Source organism: Ambystoma mexicanum, chromosome 4q (assembly GCF_040938575.1).
Source record: "Ambystoma mexicanum isolate Mex_15411 chromosome 4q, UKY_AmexF1_1, whole genome shotgun sequence".
Lineage (NCBI taxonomy): Eukaryota > Metazoa > Chordata > Amphibia > Caudata > Ambystomatidae > Ambystoma > Ambystoma mexicanum.
The window spans coordinates 85,453,312-85,480,210 of NC_090928.1; the positions used below are offsets into that span (position 1 = coordinate 85,453,312).

Consider the following 26,899-nt stretch of genomic DNA (forward strand, 5'->3'; position numbering starts at 1 on the left):
TTTTATTTTGAAACAGACAAGTTGGCCTTAACCTTAATTGCAGACTATGGAAAATGCCCCAACCCAAGATGGAAGTTCTCAGCCTAAGTTCTGATTGGCTGGTGATTGTTTATAGAGAGGACAGTGAAGATTCTAAACTGCCTTTCATCGTCGTAGCCCAGCTGAGAGGACGTGTGCTAAGCTGCTCCTGCTTAACTTGATTAGGGGCTTCAAGTTTCAAGCGGTCGAGTGGCTTCTTTGAGAAAATAACAGGAATTTTGTTTGGAGTTGTTTGTGACACAGGACAGGAGCGCAAAAATTCCATTTTCCTGAGAGAAGAACTTAGTCGAGACTCTTTCAAGAGATAAGTGCCTTTAAATTATTTCAAAGTGGATGATTACTTTAGTTCTGAACTCGCTTTCTACACATTTTTTGTAAAAAGGTTAAATTGTGTTTAAAGGTTCAAGAGCGAGAACACGATCTTCTTACGAACACATAAACTGAAGCGCGAGTGCATGTTTTCATAAGCTACGTGTCTTTTCAAAGCTAGCGCGTGTTCGAGTCGTTACTAAGTTTCAGCGCGTGTGTGTGTTAGCGCGAGCGTGAACTTTGAGCTGCGTGGAACTAACCGCGTATGCGCGAGAATATTGTTACGTGGATTCTTCTGCGCATGTGCGAGATCATTGTTACGTGAATTAACTGCGCGTGCGTGAGTGTATTGCTACGTGGATACTACTGCGCGTGTGCGAGAACATTGCTACGTGAAACTAAAGCACGTGTGCATGTATCTTTCTACGTGGGACTTTAGCGCATGTGCGTGTTTTCCGCATCTTGGATTAGTAGCTCGTGTGCGTGTTTTCCGCATCTTGGATTTTAGCGCTTGTGCATGAATTTCGCTACATGAATTTTTCATCGCAAGTTTCAAGCTCTTCATTTTTTAAAGACTACCTTTACATTAAAAAAAAAGAAGAAACTACGAAATTGGTTTTCAATGGAACTTCCTTTACTTCATAGAACATTTTAAGACTTTGTTTAAGTAATTAGAAGAATAAGAAGTTACAGGAAAAGACTTCTAATTCATTCAAGGACCTAACAAAGAAGGCAGAATGATCAATGAGTTTCATGGAAACTAGTAAGGAAGTCTATTCTACTAAATCACTTTTCTGGGCATTTTGAAGAGAAGTACCAGGTATGGTCTTTACAACTTTTTAGTAAAGGATATAGTATTTTAAGGTCAGTGACTCAATGAGAAATTGAGGTGTTTTTATATACTTATGTTTCAACTACAGGTGATGAACCAGCTAGTCGATAGCTTCCAGCCTGGAGTTTGTTAATTTGTCCCTTTCCCCTTGAAGTGTGGCAAACTGAGCAGTAATTCGTCCAGAGCTCTGAGTGCTACATTTTAGGTGGATTGTCGGGGGTTCAGCAGCTTCCGCAGATGCAAGATCAGAATCTCAGCCAGACAGAAAAAATGAGGAACGCTAATTAGAAACAGCGTTCTGATGCACGGTTGGTGTTTATGAATGCCTTGCTCGAGGAGCGCGGCCTCTGTGTGTCGCCGTCAGCTGACTTACACGTGACTCGGCACCGAGGTGAGAGAGGCGAGCCCTGCGTCTCCACGGCAACCTCCAACATTGGAGGAATGGAGACGCAAACCGCCTGAATGTATTTAAACGGGCCGTGCGCCTACAGCGCGGGGCCCGAAATGTTACATCATACCTCTGCGGATTCCCACGGGTGTCCTATTTGCGTAAATGCATGGGGTTCCCTGTTTTCCTTGGTGGCTTGGACACCCGAGGCCCATATCTGTGTGTTGTGCCAGTCGGCAGAGCGTCTGAAATTCCTGTCTGAAAACAGACTTGGGGTTACTTGTGTTTTAGGCTTTCCCCTTGGCGGCCAGGTAGGTGCACCCACACATGTGAGGTACCGTTTTCATCGGGACACCTGTGGAAACGCGGGACGGTAGGCCATGTGTTGTTGGGGGCGTGTTTTGATGGGTGAGCCGAGCAAAATGTGCGGAAAATGCATTTTTTTCCCACATTTCGGACTTTGCGGGGGTGTCTGGGTAATAAATTCTGGGGCGATGTGCGCAAATCATACCTCTGCGGATTCACACTGGTGTCCTCTTTTAGGAAATGCATGGGGTTCCCTGTTTTCCTTGGTGGCTTGGACACCCCAGGCACATATCTGTATGTTGTGCCTTTCGGCAGAGCGTCTGAAATTCCAGTCTGAAAACAGACTTGGGGTTACTTGTGTTTTAGGCTTTCCCATTGGTGGCCAGGTAGGTGCACCCACACATGTGAGGTACCGTTTTCATCGGGACACATGTGGGAACGCGGGACGGTAGCCCATGTGTCATTGGGGGCGTGTTTTGATGGGTGAGCCGAGCAAAATGTGTGGTAAATGCATTTTTTCCCCGCATTTTGTACTTTGCGGGGGTGTCTGGGTAATAAATCCTGGGGCGATGTGTGCAAATCATACCTCTGCGGATTCACACCCGTGTCCTCTTTTAGGAAATGCATGGGGTTCCCTTTTTTCCTTGGTGGCTTGGACACCCGAGGCCCATATTTGTATGTTATGCCGGTCGGCAGAGCGTCTGAAATTACGGTCTGAAAACAGACTTGGGGGTACTTGTGTTTTAGGCTTTCCCCTTGGCGGCCAGGTAGGTGCACCCACACATGTGAGGTACCGCTTTCATCGGGATACCTTTGGGAATCCGAGACGGTAGGCCATGTGTTGTGTTTGTGTGGTTTTCATAACGTTTTGACCCATTTGCTGGTGCCCTTTGTCACACAACACTTTCATTTCCCAAATGTGCCCTACATTTAATCGCTGCTTTAGGCACCATACACTTTTGCAACCTGCACAAGTCACCTACCCTTGAAGAGGTCTGCCTGTGCTCTTTCTGAAAATGTATGCTAGCCATTCCTCACCACATTGGTTTTCCCGATTTACACATGCTAAGCGCGTCTGTTCAGGCTGTGAGCGTAAAACTCCTGTGTACCATGGCTCAGTGTTTGGCTTGTGGTATTGCTTGTTTTGTGAAACACTACAAAAAATGTGTGCTTTCCTAACTGCAAGAGTCGGGTAAATGTAGAGAAGCATTGCTTTTCTCAAAATTCATAGAAGCCATTGCCGTACCAAGCCAACCATGTCCAACACATACCTTTTTTTCGGTCCTTTTCCCGCTTTTCCCCCAATCTATGGCAGTTTCCCCTACCTAGTTGTTGCCTGATCTACGCAAATCACCTCTTCCTAAACTTGGAATTTTGTCTACTTTTCAGAAATATATGCCTTTCTGTACTCCAATTCGGCTTTCCTACCCTTTTCTCCCATTCCGTCCATGCATGTCCAATTGGCAAAAATGGCCAAAATCGCCTACCTCTCACAAAACGGTTGATAACCACATCAAAATATTTTTTTTTCATTTCCACTCAACCTGTTCTTGAAAGCTAGGAAATCGGGGAACTCAGCACAGCAAACCATTTGTTCCTAGCTGTTACAAGGAAAAAACCACAGGCTTCTTTGTACATCATTTTATTGGCATTTTTTGAAAAACCCAAAAATGTTCTCCCTTTTTGCTTATTTTCTCTCACCCCCCTACAGCAACCTAGGATTCCTGGGTGGCGTTACGACCATCTACATGTGGGAAAAAAGGAGCCAAATTTGGCCGAGATAGCTCATGTAACAAAAAAGTTACAAGCCATTGAATGGCCACATACCGAAATCACCAAAAAAGGCCCTGGCACTGTGGGGAAATACCCATGGCAGTTAAAGGGTTAAATTGGGGTGCCGCAATAACATCCAAAGATATTGTCTCCGTATGGCCAGATGAGGTAGTCATGATGAGATCTACCGTCTGCTCAGTTACAAGTCTGGATAGTAGAGTCGTGCCATCAACAGCATTGACAGCAACAGCAATTCTGGACATGCCTTGGGAATCAAGGGAATGTAGTGGTCCCGAATAAACTCATCATCCGCGTAATTTCCAGTTACCCCTGAATCTAAGACAGCATTGACAGAACAGGAAACTGTAGAGGGAGCGAGGATGTTAACAGGGATTGAAAACAAGACCAAAGCTTCGAAACCCAAAGTGGATTGACTCGGCAAAGGGGCTCCCTCTACTGCCGAGCTTTGGAGTTTCCCTGTTTTCGTGGTTTTTTGGGACATTGTCTTAGAAAATGTTCCGAGGAACTGCAGTAATAACATAAATAATTTTTTCTGCGATTCTCTCTTTCTTCGGGAGAAACAGGACCCCTGAGAGTACCAATCTGCATAGGCTCTGGTGTACCAGAGGCCTGTTCACTAGAAGCAGGAGCGGTGAAAGGAACCGCCCTCTTTTCCCCTTTACGTTCAGCCCTTCGTGCATCAACTTGCAAGACCAGGTCCACCAATTCCGTAAAAGCAGTTGGAACTAATGGGACAGTGGATAGCACATCCTTAAGGGGGTCAGAAAGTAAGGGTCAGAAAGGCCTTTGTAGAAAAGATCCCCCTTCTTTTCCTCAGGCTACCCTGTCTCCACTACTAGTTGGTTAAATTTAGCCAAGTAGGTTTGTAGGGACATATCCTTCTGCTGTAAAGAGAGCAACTCCAAATCCAAGGCCTGGGATTTGTACCGAGTATCAAAAACACGTGACATAGCGGAGATGAGAGCGTCGCAGTCTACAGAAGGTGGCTACCTTGTTCCAATAAAGGGTTAGCCCAGACTGCTGCAGTCCCTCCTAAATATGATAATACAAAAGCTGCCTTAGTGGTGGCATCAGGAAACAATGTAGGGCGACATAAAAAATGGAGCCTACATTGATTGATAAATGTACGAAACGTTTTAGGATCCCCCATGAAACGTTCCAGAGGGGCCAAGGGAAACTGCCGTCATGTAGACGGGGGCGTTCTCCTGTCGGGGAGGTAATCCACCTGAAGCAGAACCAGAAGGAGGGGCGATAGCACCACCCCCCGCATGTAGATTTGCCTGTAAGGTGTCAATCCGACGTTGGGTGGCGTCCTGAGCCGCAGTCATGTCTGCGCGTAAACCAGCCACCAACTGGACCAATGCTGCCAACGGGTCATCAGCAGATTCCATGGTATTGAAAAAATTAAAGGCTTCTGATTATGTAAGGAATCTCCCAAATGAGAACTGGTGTTACAAGTCAGTTGCCTGTTGTGCGCATAGTGTAGCCGTAGAATTCTTCCCGACAATGCAACTCCCAAAAGTACCAATGGACTGTTTGGGAGGGGAATTGTCTGGAAGAAGGGATTAGCCCCGGAACACCGCTGGATGCACAAAAAGGAAGACAGTATCAGATAACTGGTATAAAGGATTAACAATAGGTAATTCCCCGAAACATCCATAAAACCCACTTAACGGGAAAACCTCAGGATATGGCATTTCAGGCAAAGTCGGGGCGTAATCATGTAGTAAAAGATAACCACAGGAGAGGAACCTTAGATAAATGCAGTATAGAGAGTATGGTATTGCAATTACCAATATAGCCCATGAGTTTACCCTCTATGTCAAGGAAACTGGTGATGAGATGCAGCCTGAAGAAAACCAGTTGTCCGTGAAGTGATAATCCAGAACAGGAGACAATCCAACCTAAAGAACCTGTCCCCATCGGCACGCGGACGCCTAATGTGTGTAAGGAAGTCTCTAGTCCACACGCGACAGTTATTATGGACAAATCCCAAGTTCAGTTCCAATCCAGCGTAGAAAAGTTCGAGTTGCAAGATGTGATGAAACAAAGTTCCGTGAATAGCAAAGAGCCGGGAACGTGGATGTCTGAAGCAGTTGCGAAACAATCCACTGTTCGGCAAAGTTCCCAAGTCAATACACAGCAAAACGCAGAGGAATAGCAGCATGGTCGTAGCGTTCCGTAGTCAAGGTAAACAAAGTATCATGTAATTCAATGAAGCCAAGGGTAAATGCAAAGACAATCCGTTCAGCAGAAAAAGGGGTCAAAAACACATAACAATAATTCTGTGGTACAAAAGTGCTCCAAACGAGAATCAGAAGCGGCGTTCTGTTGTCATGGGCGGAGTTTTATAGAACGCCACGTGATTGTTCGATAGGACGCTGTGAACGCCGTAACTCAGCATGTAGGTAACCTGGCAACCAACGTTTCCTTAACAGCCCTCAGCGCTGTCTGAATGACTGGAAACGTGGGTAAGCGGTGCGTTTAGGTACCGGTTTAGGCGAAATGGTTTTAGCAGAGCCTGGGAGAGCCAAAGGTGTGCATGATTTGGAGAGTTCCTGACACTTTTGCACCCCTTATTAACTTGGTCACATGGTTCTGATGACCCAACGCATCCCTAGCCGAACGCCACAAGAGGCTCGTCTGGCAACACCACTCAGGAAGAATTGCCTAATTCCAGCAACAGCAGGGTCAATATCAGAGAGACCATGCACTGAGGGACTAGGCTAATAGGTGATATGAGTGTGGGTCGTTCCTTCTGGTTTTTGGCTCCACTTTCTGTCTGGAACTTGCCTGCCAGTAGCCATCTTGGATTGGTCACAGACATTACTTCCAGTGGCCATCTTGGATCCTTGACATCACTTCCTGTCACCATTTTGGACCAAACCCATCTCCAGCTGAAAGCCACAAGAAGCTTCTCTGACAACACTAATAAGGAAGAAATCACCTCATCCCAGCAAATGCAGGGACAATATCAGAGAGACCAAGCACTGAGGCACTAGGCGATCAAGTGACAAGAGCGTGTGTCATCCCTTCCAAACTTCTTCTGGGTTTTCAGACAGGAACATCCCAGTTAAGGGCAGAACAGTGAAAGGTGAATACTAGACGTTGACCAGCCTCTTTGCCTATGAGCCTTTGCCTTTCTCCCTGTTGCGCCGGTGAGTACTCCAAGCTTCCTAATTACTGTACTGTCTCTCCACACTGTGCTACTAACCTATAATGCATTCACTCCTGCTCCTCCTGCTGCTCCTCCTACTCACCTCTTCCTATGCTTTCTCCAATCATGCTACAAATTCCTACTTTCCTATCCCTATTATAAAACTTACAACTCAAAACTCACACTACTCCATTTCTCTTCCACCTGCTTCCAACAAACTAAGCCGATGAGCAAGCCATAGCTCCTCTAATACCTATCCACCCCGCCTTGCTTCCTCTGAGACTCAACTTCTTTTCTCTTCCTTACCTCATCAACTGAACATTGCACTCTGGAATGCTCAGTCTGTATGCAACAAAACGTCCTTTATCACTGACTACTTTCACTCCAGCTCTCTTCTTTGAGACCTTTTTGCTATCCCTGAAACCTGGATTTCTCCATCTGCCACGGCTTCTCTAGCAGCCCTACATGACTCCAAACTATCCTTCGTTCACTCTCCTCGACTGACTTGCAGAGGTGGAGGCATCGGACACCTACTCTTTTCCTGCCTTATAATGCATCACAAATCTCCAATTCCATGTCCTCTCCTACCTCTTTTGAATTTGCCATCCCTACTACTACTCTGCCTCACTCGGTTCGCATCATCTCCATCTATCGCCCTCCTGGTCCCACTGGACCATTGTTTGATGACCTTGGGCAAAACCTTGACTATCTTTCCACTAAACATCACGTCATTCTCTTAGGTGACTTCAACCTTCCCTGTCCAACCACTTCTGAGAAATCTGAATTCAGCCTTTTCTCAGTGACCACACTCTACGCTCTATCCATAACCTACCTACCCAGAGAGGGGTAACTCTTTGGATCTCTTATTCATCTCTACCTCTCTCACAGCCACAAATAGTACTGTCACACCATCCATATCTGATCACTCAATTGTTTCCACCACCATCTCCTTTCCAGCCTCAGACCTTTCCTTACCACTTGCTTCACCTATTACTAAAAGGAAATTCAAACATTCTGCCATTCCCCCTTTCACTCTGACCTACAGTTCTCACTCTCATCCTTCACACCTGATACCTCTTCCATCAGCACTGCCTTCTCCATCTCCCAAGCCCTACTATATGGATCATCCTCCTCTCCCTTCCCGCTGCTTACTTTCACCCCTAAGTCTCAGCATCCTTAACTATGGGTCTTTCAATTTATATGCTCCCTCCGCACAGACATGCATTGGCTGCTGTGCAAATGGAGGTGCACTCACTCGCATGAGGACCTACAACTCTACCTCTCTGCCCTAACTCTCTCAAGTCCACTCTTGATAGAGTGAAAAGGGAATTATCACCACACGCATGTCTATGACAGTCAAATCCACTAATGTCCTAGCTGAATGCTTCACTGTCGAAATTACCAAAATTAAAGACTCTTCTGACCTTCCTCACACTCCCTCCTCCTACATTTTACACTCCACCTACTCTACCATCATCCTCTACCTCCATCTCCCACTTTATTCACACTAATACTGACAAAGTGCTATCTCTATTGATGAAGGCTAACCCCTCTTGAGCCTCATCAGACCCTCTTGGTCCTCAGCTAGCCAAGCCTATTGCCCCTATAGTGGCCTTTCACCTCACTGAACTCTTCAACCTGTCCTTCAACTCCACCCGCTTTCCCTCTGTTTTCAAAACAGCCATAGTCATCCCTCGGCTAAAAAAGAAAGGGGCTAACCCGAGCCTATGGCCTAACTTTCGCCCTGTGTCTCTCTTTAAGCACTACTCTAAAGTGCTTGAAAGGGTTGTGTTGAACTGTCTTACCAATTTTTTAGGCATCCACAAGCTCCGAGAACTGCTATAAGGAGGTTTCCACTCATATCACTCCACGGAAACTACTCTCAAGAATGTGTCCAACTTCATTGCCTCTGCTAAACACTCAAACCTATCCTTTATCCTAATTATCCTTGACCTGTCTGCTGCCTTCGACACTGTTGATCACTCTAATCTCCTTAATACCCTCTTTCTTCTTGGAATTCGCCATCAAGCCCTTGTCTGGATTGAATCCTACCTTGCACCTCACCAATTGTCTGTCTGCGGGACAACAACACCTCTCAACACACTCCTCTAACTAACTGTTGGTGTTCCACAAGGCTCTGTCTTGGGTTTACTCCTCGTTACACTCTACACTTCTGGTCTTGGGGCACTAATCGGCTCCTTTGGGTTCTTGTACCAACTCTTCGCTGACGACACCCATATCTTCTACTCTTTTCCTAAACTCTAATGTGATCACTCTATCAAAATTTCCAGCTGTCTCTCTGCCATTAAATGTTGGATGGTTTCACACTCTCTAATGTTAAACTCCACCAAAACAGAGGTGCACTTCTTCCCTGACAAAATCTCTCTCTCTTCCTCTGCCTTTCAAGATCGCACCTGACACTCTCCCCTACTCTTCTTCTAGAAACCTCAGCGTCCTCTTGGACCCTTCTCACACCTTCTCTACTTTTCTCTCCAAAACTGGAACAGCCGATCCCCTCAACCTCCTAAATCTTAGGAAAACCAGACACCTCCTTCCTTTCAACACTGCCAAGCATCTCTTAACCACTCTTGTCTTGACTAAACTGGACTACTGTGCCAGCATCATCTTTGGTCTCCCCAACTATGTATTCTGTCATCTCGAATAGATCATTAACTTTGAAATTAGGACTCTCTTTGAACTCCCTCACTTCACACCTACTTCCTCGTACTGTCACCAGGCGGCATGGCTGATGATGCGAAACAGGGCAAGATTTAAATGTCTCCTCCTGGTTCCCAAACCTATCCACAGTAAGTCACCACTGTATCTATCCTCCTCTATCCAACTCCATAAGCCTTCTCATAATCTTTGCTCTGCCTCCTCGATGACCCTTCTCGCCCTCCATGTGCTTCTTCTCGCTTCCGCTCTTTCTCACTTCTTGCTCCATTTGCATGGAAGTCTCTTCCCCCGGACATCCGAGAAAAAGTCCACACAGATTTGTTCAAAACCAAACTAAAAGCCTACCTCCTCACCTCTCAGTTACCCTCTTAACGTGCATCTCATCTGCCTGCTAGCTAACATTTTTCCCTCGCCACTAACCTGCTTCTGTCTCTCACTTCCTCTGCCTCCATCCTAGCACTTCACCCACAATGGCCATGTCCCGAGCAAAGCTGGCCATACCGCCTGCCTGCACTTAGAAATTACCATGCTGGTTGACCTCAATCTATGTATGTCCACTTACTTGATTTATTTATTGACAATGTGTATGGTACCTATGCAGCAGAAAGTGTTTCCAGGCGCCTATGCATTGTCCCGGTGACTGTTCCATTTAATCCCCTCCACAACCTGGTCAGAATGTACTTCAAACTCACCCCATTGTAAGAATATCACTGCTTCCCTTCAAATCTGATTTCTTATATATTGTATGTTCTTTTGTCATCAAAAGAGCATTGTTCTTCCTGTATATGCATAAATAAATGAATATTTGTCCGCTTCATTGCTGGCAGGTGCCTCCTCACTGATTTCCTGATGGAATTCTGGCCTGGAGTGTCCTCTCCCAATGATGAGTGTAAGTGGTGCTGGATCGGTGGGCAAATGCATCTTTAGGGGACCAAATTATGCCCTGAGAATGCTCATACGTGCACTGTTAGAAGGACACTTACATAGAGCTGATTTGCACAGGGCACCTGTCTCTGACCTGGATGTGGCGCTAGGGTAGATTTACTAGATGGCACTGGAGTAATAGGGTGATAGATATGGAGCCATGCCTTTGGTTCACATAGGCTGCTTATTTGATCACCGGAACGCTGAAACCCATGGCCCATGATGGCATGGGTTTTGGTAAAATATTGGAAGAATAGTTTCCATTTGGGCGGTGAATGGAGAGCAAGGGATGCAGCAGACTGACCCTGACAGCAAACAGAGGTGTCCCGGGTGCATGGCGTGGCTGCTGGCAGCTGAGGATGTGAGGGCCGGAAGGGAAATGCAGTCGGATGACAGCCGGATGCAACCACTCATGGAGTAACAACATTATATTGAAACAGTCAGTAATGTTTAACTATGTATCTGTACCATCAGAAAAGATATGCACTGGTTGCCAGAGGTGGCGCGAGTACAATTTAAAGTAGTGCATAAATGTCTTCATCTTCTCCAAGTTGTTATGTAAGTGCTAAATTAGTATACTGTTCAATAAATCTGGTTTTCAAAGAACCAAGTCACATGATAAAGCAACCTGACAAAATGCAAGAGACTTTTAATTGAAACCCATGTTTGGATGGGACTAGGAATCTGCAACAGAACAATCCCTTGTTCATCAGGAGTCTGGCCTGCATGGGCCTTCAGATCTTCACAGCTCTAATGGTTACAACTCAGTTACAGATGTTTGCTCTTGTTGTGGGAATGATTTGGGAACATGTGGTGTGTCATCTGTAAATTGGGGCCGGGGGTGGGGTTAAGTGACAGGCGGGTAGATTTAGATATTTATTCAGTTTCTGAAGTTACTGCAGGTATCAACTTGTGTAAAATAGTGATGTTCCATTAAGATACAATTTGCTGGTGATATGTTGTGGGTAGCATTGAGGCCCTGACTTACTAGGAAAAATGCACACTATGCTATAAAATAATTGATAGCAAAATGTTAACTATATCCATCGAGGAAATTATGAAATCAACACAAGTTATTGCTTAGTTGAACGGCCTAGGAGCGTAGTTGCTGATGTTCAGGAGCTGCATCTAATTAAAACTCAACTCACCAAACTTGTAGCCTACAGTGGATCCCAGAGTACATTTTGTCCCACAAATCCAGATCACCGAAAGACATTACACTTATGTAATATAGTGGCTATTAATGTGTATGTTGGCTCGGCGGGTTAGGATGAAACAGAGAAAACCCTGTAAATAGCCACCAAGATGATATACTTGCTTTTCAGTGGAAACGAGAAGAACACCATTTTCAGGCCCAGCGGCTGTATTTTGTATGTGTTTTGCATTTGCTGCAGTTGTTACTGCGAGAATCCTGAAAAAGCAGAAGTGACAAAGGAACCTTTTGTGATCACACAACGTTTGGTGTTGTGTGGTAAACCCGGCTATTTTTCAGTTTGGCAGTTTTATGGATCAGTTTATTTGTAGGAATGATTACATCTGATATTTGTCTTATACACTCGCTTGATTCAGGCCCAGTAGTCTCTCTGTAGTAGCATTTCACCTGCACCTTTTAACTAAAACCCTCAAAGTGTTGCGCCTATCACCTCAACCCCTCAATCATCTTCAGCACACCAAGGCTTTTCCACAGTGTTTTGGTAACTTTATACGAGCCCACAAATGAATTCACTGTAAGTTCACGGAAAGGATGGCCTCCAATTCTTGTTTTGTGCAGTTTTAGGGAAAAACATCTAAAAGTCAGACTTTGCTTAAACTTGCAATTAAGTCAATCTGCGTGCTTTCTGAAGTGAATGAGGAGAATGCAAGCTAATTGGGATTGCAAATCTAGTGCCAAAAGAGAAGCTGTAACAAAAGGCAGTGTTTTTCTTGTACTGAAATGCGTTCTTTTTAAAAAAAAAAAAAAAGAAAACTGTATAGGAACCATTTCACTTTTATGTCTATGTAATTTTATAAAAGTCAGAACATACCCCTGTGTTATACCGTATGGAGAGAGGCATGGAGATAGCTCAGTGAGTTAAGGGTTTACCATTGTACATGGATTTATTTTTCAGCCTGTCACAGATTTGAATCCCAGCAGAGCCCACTCAGTCTTTCATGCTTACTACGTCGATAAATGGAGTGCCATTATTATGTTACCAAGAGCTTTGTCCATCACTGTATCACCAACTCATCAGTAAAGTTTTCTTTGAGTTTTGGAATACAGTTTGATGCTTTGTAAATTCACTTCACTTCACTTCTTTAAACAAAAACAACTGGTTCTGCTCAAGAAAGAAAATAATCATTCACAAATCGTAGTATGTTGAAGTAAAACTAAAGATGGGATTGCAAAAGATTTGGTCGACTTGTTAAATTTAAAGATTATAAAACAATTATGCCTGGTCGCACATCCTGGCTTCGCCACTCAACCAAATTGTGGGATCCTTTGTAAATCACTTTACTGAATCAGATTGTATTTTTCTTAACTGCTCAAATTAAGGACACCTAAAAATGATTTAGTTTAGTTTGCCAACAATGAGTTGAATAATTTACCCCTGAAATGCACAAAAAACTCATAACACAGCCTCTCATCTGCTCCATTTCCACAGCCTGTCAATTTGTGGCCCTTTTTCTTGACAACTGAGACCTGTGTCTTAAGTCTGCTAGTGCAGGGTGGTCATGGCTGGCCCAGTGGTCCAAGACCGTGCCTGTGCAAACATGGCTTCCCCTACTATGTGATGGAAACGCCTGGGCATCTTAGGGTATACCTCTAGAGAGTAAGACCTTCCTCTTCGCTTCTGCCTTTGCCCCTTTTGCCCCTGCTGATCTGCTTCTCTCTCTCTGCACCGCGCACCTGGGCACCCTCTGTCCTTCGGGCCCAGGTACCTGCTCACCCTGCCTCTCTCCGGCAGTGCCTCAGGGCCACCCCGGAACTGGGATCTGTATCTGTACCCATACAGTCCCCCACTCTTCTTCTGCACTTATCAGATATAAACACTTCTCTGGCTGCACTACATTTTTTCACTGCATTTATTTATTTATTTCACTTATTATTTATTCTGCTCTCTCCTCTTTTCCGCACTTTCCACTTCTCCCCTTCACGCACTTTCCCCTTTTTCCCTTTTCCATGCACCTGCACGTTCTTAATGTCACTGGGCCTAGAAAGACTGTTATTTTTTCGCCCCTGTTCCCTCCATTTGCTTGGTCGTGCTATAAAACGCTTGTGTATGACCGCGATATAAATAAAATATCATATTATATCATATCATACCTCACAGGCTTTACCTATGGAATAGTAGCGCTTCAGTGATTGAGGCATTGGTATACAATAATAGCACTTGAGCATGTGAGTCATGAATACGCCCGGCACACAAGGCTATAACTGGCATGAGATGGCAGTATTGGCCATAGGAGGCTTTTTTGGCCTAGGAAGGCCGTTGTAATGGCCTGTGATTGTTCTGGAAGGTGTGTGTGCTCCTGGCATATTATGACTGCACCCATGACATTTCTTGGCAGCACCGTAGTTATCGTATGTGTGGAAACTAAATTGGCCTATTGGCCGAAGCACTACTTGCGATTTCATTAATCTAAAGCTTTTTCAGCTTTGCTTATACATTTGTGATGTCACTAGAGCCTAAGGTCACATGATATCACTTCTTGCAATGTCAACAGGGTCAAAGGTCATGTGATGGCACTCCCGCTGCTATCATCAGGCTTCTGATGTCCCTTCTGCTAGTCCTAGCATTTTAACAAATAGATGCCCCTTGTGAAAATATCGCGAGGAAACTGGGGTGTCTTCATTATCAATGTTGCTTTGGCCAGGGATCCATTGCAGGGTCTAAAAAAAAGAAGTAGGAGTCACGTAATGACCCTAATGTTAATTGTATCTAATTTTTTCATTTGTAGATAATGAGTAATTTAATAATTGCATAACACTAATGCAAATCAGGAAATGTGTATGAAGTATTCAATTACTTTCAATATATGTATGATTTTGTTTCTCAACAGAGGTTTCCGAAGGAAAATGAAAAAAAATACGCCCAAACCCCACTGGCTAATCCACCGAAATCTGTTGAGAAGAAAAGCATTGCTTCACCTTCCAGCAACTCCTGGATTTCCAAGGTAAAATAATACATTGCAACCTCAGTAAAACAAAAATGAGCATATTGCATGACCTAAAATGGTCATATTCTACAAAGAAAATACACATTCAATTCTTTTTGTAGAAAATGTTTTTGCCACTTACCACATCAGCTACCTTTTTCTAGTATACAAAGAAAAATGTATATTCAGTAACAAATGTGACATATGTCTAATAACATCTGTATGACGTTAATGAACGTTGCTTGATGTTTATTTGCAAAGGCAATGCTGGATAGAGGAAGTCTATGATAGGCAGACCAGACAAACGTGCATTAGAGAAAATGCAACTCCCCACAAGTGTTGCGATGATAGTTTTGGTCCCTTGAAATTATCTAAGCAGATTTATTTTTGCAAAGTATGGTATGCAAGATGAAGCTGGACTTTTATTTTGTTGATTTAGAAATGTTTTTAGGCAAACAACTTCCTTAACCACAAATATTCAGTAATCCGCCCTGCTAGTGGAATCCGAGACCGTACGGATTACGGTTGACCATGGAGGCGTAGCAGGGTTTATTCTCCCAGTCCAATTAGAAGCTTTTGTGATTGCTAACCAGGCAATTTGTATATTGTGACTCGCGGTCACTGCCGTGTGGCATATCACCTTAAAATGACTCACCTTTATTTTGAAGAGAACCCAGCAAATCTTCTTTCAGCAAAACCAATGTATTGAAATGCTCCCCCACAATGCCCCTTCCTGCAACTATTCATTTTAAACATCTACATCTGTCCTTTGACTTCCTCAACAATGACAACCTTGCTGATTCTTGACTACACACTCAGCTCCTGCCAAATTCTTTGATCATTACCTGTGAGAAATAAACTGTTGGATGCATTCACACTGACTTAGATTATAGATAATAAGTACAACGTGTGGATCTCCCTTTAAGTCTCTGAATTCAGTCACTGTTGGCCCCCGTTCACACCTGGGAGGCAGGCAAGCGTCCATTTCTGAACATCACACAAGATATGATCCTCCAGAAACAGTGGAGGTCCAGTTTGCTTGGAAACTGGGTACTTTATACTGGAAAATTGGAACACTGGCAAAGCAAATAGGCAAGAGAAGACATGAAACAGACAACATACCACAGTCTGCTAATGTCAATGTTACCAGGGAAGCTGGTGCTATCCAAGTAAGGGGTATGTACATGTCATGCTTTTTCTTGTACTCATAAAAATACAACCTGTGCTATCAAAAAGCTTGTTGTGCCATAGGATTCTGTCCAAGGCAATAGAGCTCATTCTTTGGGGAAGGCAAGAGGTGGTTGGGGGGGGGCTGGGTAAGGTTTGAGCAAGAACTTGCCTATTCTGATCTGGTGTTAGTCGTGTTTATGAAAAGATTTTAACCAGTCGAGGGCTTTACCTGTAATGCATAAATGCTTTTGGAGCCAATGGTGGAGAATGTTATGGTTGACTATGCCATACGCTGCTGATAGGTCATACAAGAGCACGGCAGAGGGGTTGCTTGCTTGAAGAGCCTGAAGAAGGTGCTCTCTGCTTTCAACCAGTGTTGAGCTAGTCACTCAGGATGGCCTTACGCCGCATTGGCAGGTGTGCATTATTTTACCTTCTCCAGACACTCATGGATACGTAAGACAACAATTATTTCGAGAATTTTGGCATCATTGTGGTTAGCCCTGGTGCAGTAGTTGTCTGGCAATGTGGGATAGATGTTGCGTGTTTTGAGGGTAGGGGTGATTGCTGCGTTTTCTGGTCCCTATAATGAAGTGCGCATTACAGGGAACTGTGATGTTTGGGTCAGTATATTCATGTGCTGTTTTAGGATGAAGGCAAGGCAGGGGAGTTGTTGTGTACCAAAACAATTTAGTTAGAGATCATGAGTATGGAGTAGGGATTAACCTTAAAGCAGGCAGCTTCATCTACATGCATTGTGGGAGAGGCATGGGAGTGGCAGGATATAAAGTTCTTGCTATCTTGGATCTTGGTTGTGGAGAAATTTCATCTTTGAATGTTTGGGATGGTTACAGGTGGATTTTAGGTATTGCATGAAAAAACGAGAACAAAAATGCAGCTTTCACTGCGCATTCAGCTTGTAAAACTAAATTGAAGCCTAAAATGCCGAGCATAGGGATAGGGCGTTGCAGGGGTATCCCCCGCCCCCCTTGATTGGCATTATGGGCTTTGGGAGTTCCGGGGGTTTCCCCCGCTTCCTGACATTGGAAGCAGTGGACAATAAAGAAAAAAATAAAGAAAAAGGGATCCTGCGGCTCCAGCTCTGATCCACGTTAGTGGGGGGGAACTGACGTCCCAGGGAAAGAGGATAGTCGGCGGCGCCCTTTGTGTGTCCCAGCTGAAGAGCCTAGTGGGGGGAGGGGTAGAAGAGGCGGGATGTAGGGAAAGTGATCTATGTAATCAATGCGCAGCGGGATTTTGGAATTCGATATTTTCGGATTCGCAATTTCACACTGTGTCGTAACCACGTAGATCCTTTTCTGAGGCTTGCGATGCCTAGTGGCATCGTGAAACATCACAGTTCGTTCTGAGGATTCATCATGAGCTCCCACAATCCTTGACTTATAGTATTGTGTTGGTAATGGCACTTTGGTATTTCTGTCCGTGCAGTTTATCTTCTTGAGGGTGTGAGGTGCACCATTTTCTTTCAGGTCTTTGACCTTCTCCCTTCAGGGAGGCTAGATTTTATTGCACCATTTATTTTTATGTTTGTTATGGGGTTTAAGGCATTGTTTTCTTGATTGGCACTAAGTGCTCAAGGAACTTGTAACCTCATTCAGGACGTCTTTCAGCATCGTCTCTTGCATGCAATGTTCTAGCCCTTCCATCGAGGAGCCCTGAAATTCCTCCAAGCTGAATTCTGATCTTATTGTGTTTAAGGGTCTAGAGAAAGGAGCTAGGATGACTTTGGGCCTCATTACAACTTTGGAGGCAGCCATGCCCTTAATAAGGGCATGGCTGCCTCCAGAATCGTGTCTGAGTCCAGGTTCCCTGAATGGGGTAATACCGGGCCATTCCGAGTATGGAGGGCCCGGTATTTCCTCCTTCAGGGAACCCGGACCCGGTCCTTCCCCATCATAGGGCTCAATGGGAATGGGGAGGGAGCTAACAATGGGCCCATTATGAACGGGCCCCTTGTTCTCCCTGGTGCTCTCGCGGGACCCACTCTGGTCGTCTGGTAAAATGTCCAGAGCGGGTCCCGCGAGGGGACCTCATAATAGTGCAGAGTGGGTTTAACGGCGCCGGCACCATTACCGACGCCCTTAAACCCATTCCGCACATCTTAAAATGAGGCCCTTTGTCTTACATACAATTTGTTTAAAAAACACAAATGCACATTTCAACCAAAAGTTAAGTAAAGTAAGCAATTGTCAGTAGGCACCATGTCAGTATGGTGCCATCTTGGGGGTGCAACGTATTGCTGACAATGCATGATGGTAGAAAAGGCAGCATGTAGGGTGTGCCTAAACCTCTGAAGATGGTTAGTGTGATTTGCATCTAGCCCTACACTCTGCCTATAGTTCAGTTGTGTAACTTGCTTTCTGTTGACATATTCACAATGGGGCAAACAAATGAAATGTGTAACAGGTGGCTCACTGAGATGCAGAACATCATATCATGGGAAAGAGCAAAGTGAGTGTCACTTGTGTTTGCAAATGTCAATGATAAGTACTTTATTTTCACTGGAAAAGCAAATCCCTAGCCATGCACACTTTATAGATAGTTACTACTTTTTGGAGCATTATAGTGTTTCAGTGTCCAGTTAGTTAGGGTAGAAGAAGGCAATAGGGTTACTATATTGATGCCACCTACAGAGGTATGGATATCCATAAACCGCGTTGTGGGATTTACATATGTTGGACATGTCCACTTTATACCAGTTGGAAACCCTGCTGTGTTCGTTGTAGGGCCTTGCAGGGCAATCAAGGAGCCTGGGATTTCAATATGGTTGAAATCTGAGAATCTTGCACGCATTCCCAAATATGACTAAAGAATTTAGGTTTTGGTGTTTGACAACATCTAGCATGTCATTGCTAATATCTCCATATTTCTCTCCATAGCTGTGTGGTCATTTCAGAATATCTTTCTGGCTATTCAATACCTCTTTGCAGAGATATAAGCATTGCTCCATGAGAATGTAAGATCATAACCAAACAAAAGCTTCTGTGACATATTTAGAAAATGATATGTTACTGAAATATGAGAAATGCTGCAAAATTATCTGCTAGATTAAAAGAAACAATGTGCAGTTCTGACTTTTTTAAAGGTGACATAAGTGTTGTGTTTGTTTACCTTTTACAGTTGTTTAGGAAGAAGGAGAACAGCGTCTGCAAACCAGTGCAGGAGAAGCTTGTGAATTCTGGTGGGGATGTCCCCGGCTCTCACTTCAAGATCCCTGTTGCTGACATGGTAATGTTTTGTGACCAATTATAACAGTTGGTCCTGATTAAATCAACACCACTTGCTTAACACAAACACACACTAACTTAATATACACACACTTGCACACACAAACACATGCACACACATATACGCATACACACATGCACAACACACACACAAACACACACACACAATGCAAGTCACCGTTATTGTTTTCTGAAAACATCATTAGCCTCAATTACATATTTTATGAACTCCCTACAGCTTTCCATAGACTCTTGGGGCTTTCAGTATAAAAAGAACATGGAGCATTTGCTAAATGTTTTTTACACATAGGTACTTCAATGCACTTAAGCATGATTGTATGAAAATGAGCACAGTATATGACAAGACCTGTTAATTCCTGTAAATAATGCCTAATTTCTGTGTTAAATCATAAAGTTATTTGTTGTGATGTTATCTAGCAAACTCTTTCTCCAGGATTTTTGAAACATTCTTTGCCTGCATTGAAATAGCAGAACAATGGGTCAGCCATGGGCTGATCATTTGGAAAGTGGTCTGACAGGTGTGCCCATCTAACAATACATGTAACTCCCCTTAGGCCGAGTCGGGGAGTGGGGACACCAATCCCCACCCCATCCTTTAATCTTTCAGTTCAACAGTCTGGCTCCCATGTTTCTCCATTATGGACATATGAGTCTACCAGAGGATTGCATTGGCGTCTATAGAGAGATTACAATGTATTCCACCAAAGATCCAATTCCTATAAGTGGAAGACATTATGCTAATGTTGTATGAACAGTGACTCTAAGGGAGAGGGGCTTGGCACATGCACAATAATTACTTACTTATAGTGCTACTCGGCAGAGGTCAGCCTGGGGCAGAGTTCTTCCTTGCGCTACAACATTGCATCACCATGTCCTGTATGTAAACTGCAGGCATGTGCAAAAGCCTGGCCTATGTTTTTGTACTTGCATCCCCAGCATCACCTGCAAATGTTTGGGGGATCAGGGCCCGAGACTGGAGACTTGCTGTAATCATGGTAGCATTTAGTACGTCCTTTTGCTCGGGCATCCTTCTGAAGGCTAATAGCACTTTTGGAATCATGCAGTGGGACTTTGGGGCTGGGACGTCATTTAGGGGTCCCCTGAGGTCTCCCTTGCTACCCCAGTGATCTCCCTTGCTACCACTAAAAAAAGAAAAAACATATTTTTTACATTTTTTAATTTTTAAAAAATTGGAGCTCCTGGGCTGTGGCCAATGCCATGTGGCTCTTTGTTTCTAGGGTGGCTGCCTTTCTTGCTCAGGCTTCTTAAAAAACAGGGGGTTACACAAGTTTAACACTTTGGGCAGTGACCCTAAATAAGAAAGAATAGGAATAACAAATAATTTGTCTTTCTGGAATGCTATACAATCATTGCTCTACTCATTAAAGGTTTATTTTAGGGACACTTCAGGGGGTGAGTCGCTGATTTAGTATGTTCTTAAACATACAAAATCATAGAGAAGGGAATTCATAATTGGTTGTTGTACTTAACCTCCCTTTTACAGAGTGAGCATTCCCCAAGTCATCATGGAGGAAGTGAAGCTGCTCACTGATTGGTGGAGTGAAGGGCCTCAGGGCAGCACCAAAATTCTAAACTGCCTTTCATTGTTGATTCCCTAGCAGGAAGGTCCTGCTTTTGTTAAGTTCCTGATTTTAGGCCCAATTAGAAGTTTTTATGAGAAGATTTGGCAGAGAGATCCTTGAAATCTGCTTTCCAGTTGATCAAGGACTACGTGGGACAGGCAATGCTGTTAATCTGGTGGGAGTGCAGTGTTTGTTTCGAGTGGAAAGAGCATTAACTTTCCATCAAGTTTCTTATCTTCATTAGGTATCTAGTGACTTAGGTATTTAGGTTGCTGCAGAGAGTTTACATCTTAAAGACATTGTCAAGTGTTAGTTTGCCGGAAAACAACTCTACTTACTAAGAAAGACATTCTGTAAAATACATGTTGAATGAATACTGAATCTGAAATGTGAGCTGCATGCAAAGATTCCTTGCAAGTAGAAGTCATGCTGGCTTACAGCAGTGTGGAAATATGTGGTTAAAAAACTGTGAATGAAAGAAGACATTCTTACCTGCATGTTTTTTTTAAAAAGAAAGAAAGACAGTGCAAGATCAACAGGGTTAATAGATACTTTAAGAACTCTGCTGCAATACTTTCAAAGGGAAGTGAAAAACGCTATGTTCAGGGTTGATTCCAGGTGTTGATCTGTTAATTCATGAGTTGAGATCTGGGTTTTGCTGGATGTGGTTTCACTTACACGCAAGACAGGAACATGATGGAGTTGGAATGTCATGTAGTCACCTTTTGCGAGGATAAGGTGTTTTTCTGCAATTTGGAACTTAACTTCCCTTCAAATGATTCCAAGTTTAATTGCAGGATACCCTAAGAACTCATCAGAATAACCAAAGTTACTTACAAGTGCAAATAACATTCTCGAAGTTGCTAATGGAGGGTTAACAGGTACTGATCCTATGAAGTAGTTTTGGATAATAGACTTTGAAGGTTATGCTGTTTTATGATTAACCATTTTCCGTACCTTCTGCACATTTATAGCCATTCAGAAGTTGGAGTCTGTTGTTTTTTATTTTCTCCACATCCCCTTTCCCTTGGGGGTGTTAGTTCTTCAACTGGTAATTTACACAGTTGTTGATCAAACAGTCTTGAGGGATCTGTGGGGTTCAGCAGCTCCCGCGGACAACAAAAGTCAGGACCGGACACTCCTCTTTGATAGACATTTCCCTCACCTCCTCAACTTCCTCTCATCTCCAGCTGTCCCCTACCCTCCTCCCTTGACTACCTTGCCCTCTTTTCCTTCTGCCTCTGCCCCACCTCAAGCTCCCTCCAAACCTCTGCAGGGCATACCCCTGATTTGTACCCTTCCCCCGCAGGTTTTTAAGGCTGGCAACCTTCTTCATTTTGCCACTCTCAACTCTCACTCTGCTGTCAAACACTCCTCTGACATCTGCCACCTCATAGAAGAACTTGACCTTGATGTCCTCGGTCTTACCGAGACTTGGTTCACGGCCACATCTGTCACAAGTTTTGACACTCTCCTCCCTGACGGCTACAAGTTCCTCTGCGCCCCCAGATCCAATCGGCCTCGAGGGAGGGGTTGTAGCCATGATCTTCCCTGAGTGGATTCCTGCCTCTATCATTCCCACTCAGACTTACTCTTCTTTCGAATGCCTTGTCTGCAGGCTCTCTCTCTCTCTCTCTCTCTCTCTCCTAGCCACTCTCTCACTCCCGCTACTTTCTACCGGCCCCGTGGTCAAATGACCTCTTTTCTCTCTGAATGGGCAGACCTGTCTGTTAGGATATCAATGTTACAGGTAACCAACCAATGAGTCATCAGGGTTTTGAATACAGTACATAGTTCATCAGTGTTTTGGTTTGTATGTAGTTTGGAATGTGGATCTGGAAACGAGAGGTTCCACGTTCCAATCTGGAGAGTGAAGAGAAGGCAAAACTGTGGACGGTGGTTGACTGCCTCTCGGGGGTCGTTGTTTCTTAGACTTAATAAATAAAGAGTCTATGCCTGTACAAGTTGGTGTCCCTGGTGTATATGGAACATAACAGTTGGCGACGAGGATGGGATTTTCTAGAGACGACCCCCGGCACAATATCGTACGAGCACGGTTCAGAAAAAGAAAAGAAAAGAAGAAAAAGGAAAGAAGCGGCCACGCATTGATGTTCCAGGATACTGAGACCTAACTGGTCTCTGGTTCAAGAATATTTTCGATTTTAGATCTCAAATCTGCTTATCACCAGATTGAGTTGCATCCGGATTCCAGAGATTTAACAGCATTCATTACTCCTAATGGTTTATTTAGATGTGTACGTATGCCGTTTGGCTTAGTGTCGGCGGCGAGTGTATTTCAGAGTATTATGTACAAACTACTAGGCGGAGAGAAAGGAGTAATGTATTATCAAGACGATGTTCTAATTTGTGGTAGTAATGATGCGGAACATGACAAAAGGTTAAAAAGGGTATTAGACATATTAGGAGAAGCTGGTTTAACAATAGCATCAGAGAAGTGTACCTTCAAAGCAAGTAAAGTGGTTTATTTAGGTCACGAAATCACTGCTGAGGGAATCAAACCTAAAGAGGAGGCTATTGAAGCAATAAGGAAAATGGAAGAACCCAACTCAAAAGCAGAAGTGTTATCGTTTTTGGGGTTAGTTGAATTCTATGGCAAATTTATCAAAAATTTGTCAGACATGTCAAGACACATGAGAAGACTTACTCGTAAAGGTGTGATATTTAAATGGAGTGAAGACTGTAAGCGTGAGTTTGAGATGATAAAAGAGGCCATAATCAATGCACCCATTCTGAAGACATTTGAAGAAGGGAAACGCACGCTACTTTTTGTAGATTCCAGTGACTATGGCATAGGTGCAGTTCTGATGCAAGAAGATTCTGAGGGACTGCAAACTATAGCATTTGCTTCAAGGTCCCTTAAAGACTCTGAAGTCAGATACTCAGTGGTTGAGAAAGAAGCTCTTGCTTGTATTTGGGGTGTTGAGAAGTTCAAGAGGTTTCTTTGGGGGAGGAATTTTGAGATTTGTACTGATCATAAACCACTGGTCAGTATTTTTACCAAGGGTGGCCTAGAAGGTGTATCAAGACGAATAATGAAGTGGGTTACAGCTCTTCAAGGGCTACAATTCACCATGATTCACATTAGCGGTGAGGTTAATGTAGTGGCAGATGCGTTGTCAAGATCGGTTCATAGAGATCTCCACACCAAGTTAGAGCAATCAGATCGGGAGGAAACATTTGAGATTTTTCAAGTACATGAGTCATTGAAAAAGGATGAGTGGGACAAAGAATGCAGTGAAGATTTAAGTTACCAGAAAGTACTAACATTAGTGAAAGAAAATGGAGTAATGAATTACAGAGGTGACATGGGAGGATTTGCCAAAGTTAAAGGAGACTTATGGATCAATGACAAGTATCTATATAGAGGGCATCAGATGATAGTTCCTCGGGGCATGAGGAGACAAATAATGGATCTAGCCCATGAAGGACATTTAGGCATAGCTAGGACCAAGGGTGCAATAAGATCTGAGTTCTGGTGGCCTGGAATGGATAAAGAGATTGAAGAGCAAGTTAAAGAGTGTACAGAGTGTCTGGAGGGTAACAAAGGTTTAAGCGTGCGAAAAGTACCCATGGTTATTAGGGAAACACCGAGGGTACCGTGGGATGAGATTGCAATAGACCTATTAGGTCCATTTAATATAGGAGGGACCCGAGATAGCTATTTGCTAGTAGTCATAGACTTACTGTCCAAATGGCCTGAAATTTGTTTACTCAGAGACATTTCTAGTAGCAGTATTACGAAATTTCTAGAACAATTATTCTGGAGAGAGGGCTTTCCCAGGAGATGTTTGTCGGATAATGGATCCCAATTAATATCCAAAGAATTTAGAGAATTCTTGGATAAAAATGGTATTGAACAGGCAAACACTTCCTTTTATCATCCCCAAAGTAACGGATGTGTTGAGCGCTTCAATAGGACGCTTATGGAAGCCATAAGAATTGCAGTAGCAACTGGTGGGGATTGGTTCAGGACAGCAATGGAAAGGACATTTCAGTATAGAATCACACCTCATAGTGTTACAGGATTAACACCATTTGAGATGTTGAGAGGTAGAAAACCCAATTCTCATCTATGTCCAGGATGGATGGGGAAATCCAGGATGGTTGATGTAGATTTGGAAAAAGTGAAGAGTAGAATGGTTGAAGCAGGAGTTAAATCTAAAGCAAGATATGATCAAAGAAACTGTTGTAGGGAAGTTGAAATCAATGAAGGTGAGTGGATCAAAGTTAAGTTGCCCACCAAAGTACGCAAGGGAGCGTCTTTGTATTCTGAGCCCAAACAAGTAGTAAAAGATCTAGGCTCATCAGTATTAGTCAGAGGTGGAGGTGTTTGGAACAAGGAGAGGGTAGCCATTGTCAAACATGTCAGAGGAAGAGAGTGACAATCTTCATATAGGTTCAATGGCATTAACAGCAATTTCGATGTATACTAATAGCATAGTTATATATAGGACTGGTTATTGTCAATTCACTTTAGTTTAAGCATGGGTTTTTGTGTCAATTCACTTTAGTTTAAGCATGGGTCTGTGTTCAACATAATTTTGGGTCTCCAGAACCTGTGGCACTTTAAATTAAGGACATCAGTTCAGACATTAGAGATATAGACATTTTTAAGCGTTAGAAAGGAGGGAGGTGTTAGGATATCAATGTTACAGGTAACCAACCAATGAGTCATCAGGGTTTTGAATACAGTACATAGTTCATCAGTGTTTTGGTTTGTATGTAGTTTGGAATGTGGATCTGGAAACGAGAGGTTCCACGTTCCAATCTGGAGAGTGAAGAGAAGGCAAAACTGTGGACGGTGGTTGACTGCCTCTCGGGGGTCGTTGTTTCTTAGACTTAATAAATAAAGAGTCTATGCCTGTACAAGTTGGTGTCCCTGGTGTATATGGAACATAACACTGTCCTCCTCCCTCCTGGCCTCAACCACACAACTCCTCCTCCTTGGTGATCTCAACATCCATCTTGATTCTCCCTGTTCCTCATCTGTGCTCTTTTGCGACCTCTGCGATTGACTTTCCCTCTCTATCCTCCCCTCTGGCCTGACTCACTCTGCTGGTTACAAACTTGATGTCTTGATCTCCTCTGGCCTCCCCATCTCTACTCTCCTCACCACTCCTCTCTCCTGGAGTGATCACTGCCTCCTCTCCTCTTATCTTTCCATCTCCTCCCCCCAAGCCAAGCCTTCCCCAACATTGTCACCCACCTTCTCGGACATCCAGCCCATTAAGCGTGTGTCAATTGAGCGTGTGTCAATTGAGGCTTTCGCTGCCACCTTCTGCCCCTCTCCTCCACCTCAGGCTGACTCACACCCTGACACAGCCTTGACCCTGCTCTACTCTATCTCTGCCACTCTTGACACTCTTGCCCCTGTCATGAGGATCCGTTTGAAGTCCAAAGCCACGTGTAATTCCTGGTATGACTCTGACCTAGCTACACTTAAGCGAAGTGTAGGGCAGCTGAGAGGAAATGAAGGGCTTCCTGCTCATCCTCTGACAAACTGGCCTGCCACCTGCTCCAAATACCGTCTCACTTTCCGCTACAAGAAGAGAGGCCACATTCAAGCCAGCGTCTCTGCGGCATCCAAAAACTCAGCCAAACTCTTTAAAATATGCAAGAAGCTGGCAAACCCTGCTGCAGTCTCCACCCCTCCTCTCGCCCGCCTGGCTCTTTCCAATGCCCTTGCCTCTTACTTTAATTCCAAAACCAAGGACCCTCCCTCAGCCACCACCCCTCCCTCTTTCTCCTCCTTTCCACTTTCCCCCCGATGAGGCAAGTCCGATCTATGAATGCCTCATCAAAACAGGTACATCCCTGTTCCTCTAAAACCATTAAGGACCACATTGACACGCTCGCTGCAGCCCTTGCCGATTTCTGCAACCATTCTTTTGCCTCTGGATCTTTCCCCTGCCCTCTGAAGCACTCCCTTGTGCATCCTCTCCTCAAGAAACCCATAGCTGATCCCTCTTGTTCAGCTAACTATTGCCCAATTTCCATTACTCCCTTTTTGGGGAAGCTCCTGGAAAAGCTTGGCATCTCCCAGCTTAACCTTAATTCGACTCTGTTGGTTATCTCCATGACCATCAATCTAGATTCAGAGCTGCCAGAAGCACAGAAAACTGCTCTCCTGAACATCCGTGAAGACCTGCTTTCCAACCTTGACTCTATCATTCCCTCCGTCCTCATCCTTCTTGATCTCTCCTCTGCTTTCGACAGTCAACCATACCATGCTCAATCGTCTCTGTGACAACCTGGGTATCACTGATCAGGCTCTGGCCTGCCTGACCTGTTTCC

At 44.1% G+C, this 26,899-nt stretch overlaps 1 protein-coding gene across 1 annotated transcript in view; it reads left to right on the forward strand.

Annotated features, from left to right (window-relative positions):
- Positions 1-26,899, forward strand: part of LOC138468478 (uncharacterized) — a 219,483-nt gene that overhangs the window by 111,215 nt on the left and 81,369 nt on the right. Inside the window, exons 5-6 of the mRNA XM_069609005.1 lie at positions 14,467-14,580; positions 18,874-18,981. Of these exons, the coding sequence (XP_069465106.1) occupies positions 14,467-14,580; positions 18,874-18,981 (222 nt within the window). The remainder of the gene's footprint in view (positions 1-14,466; positions 14,581-18,873; positions 18,982-26,899) is intronic.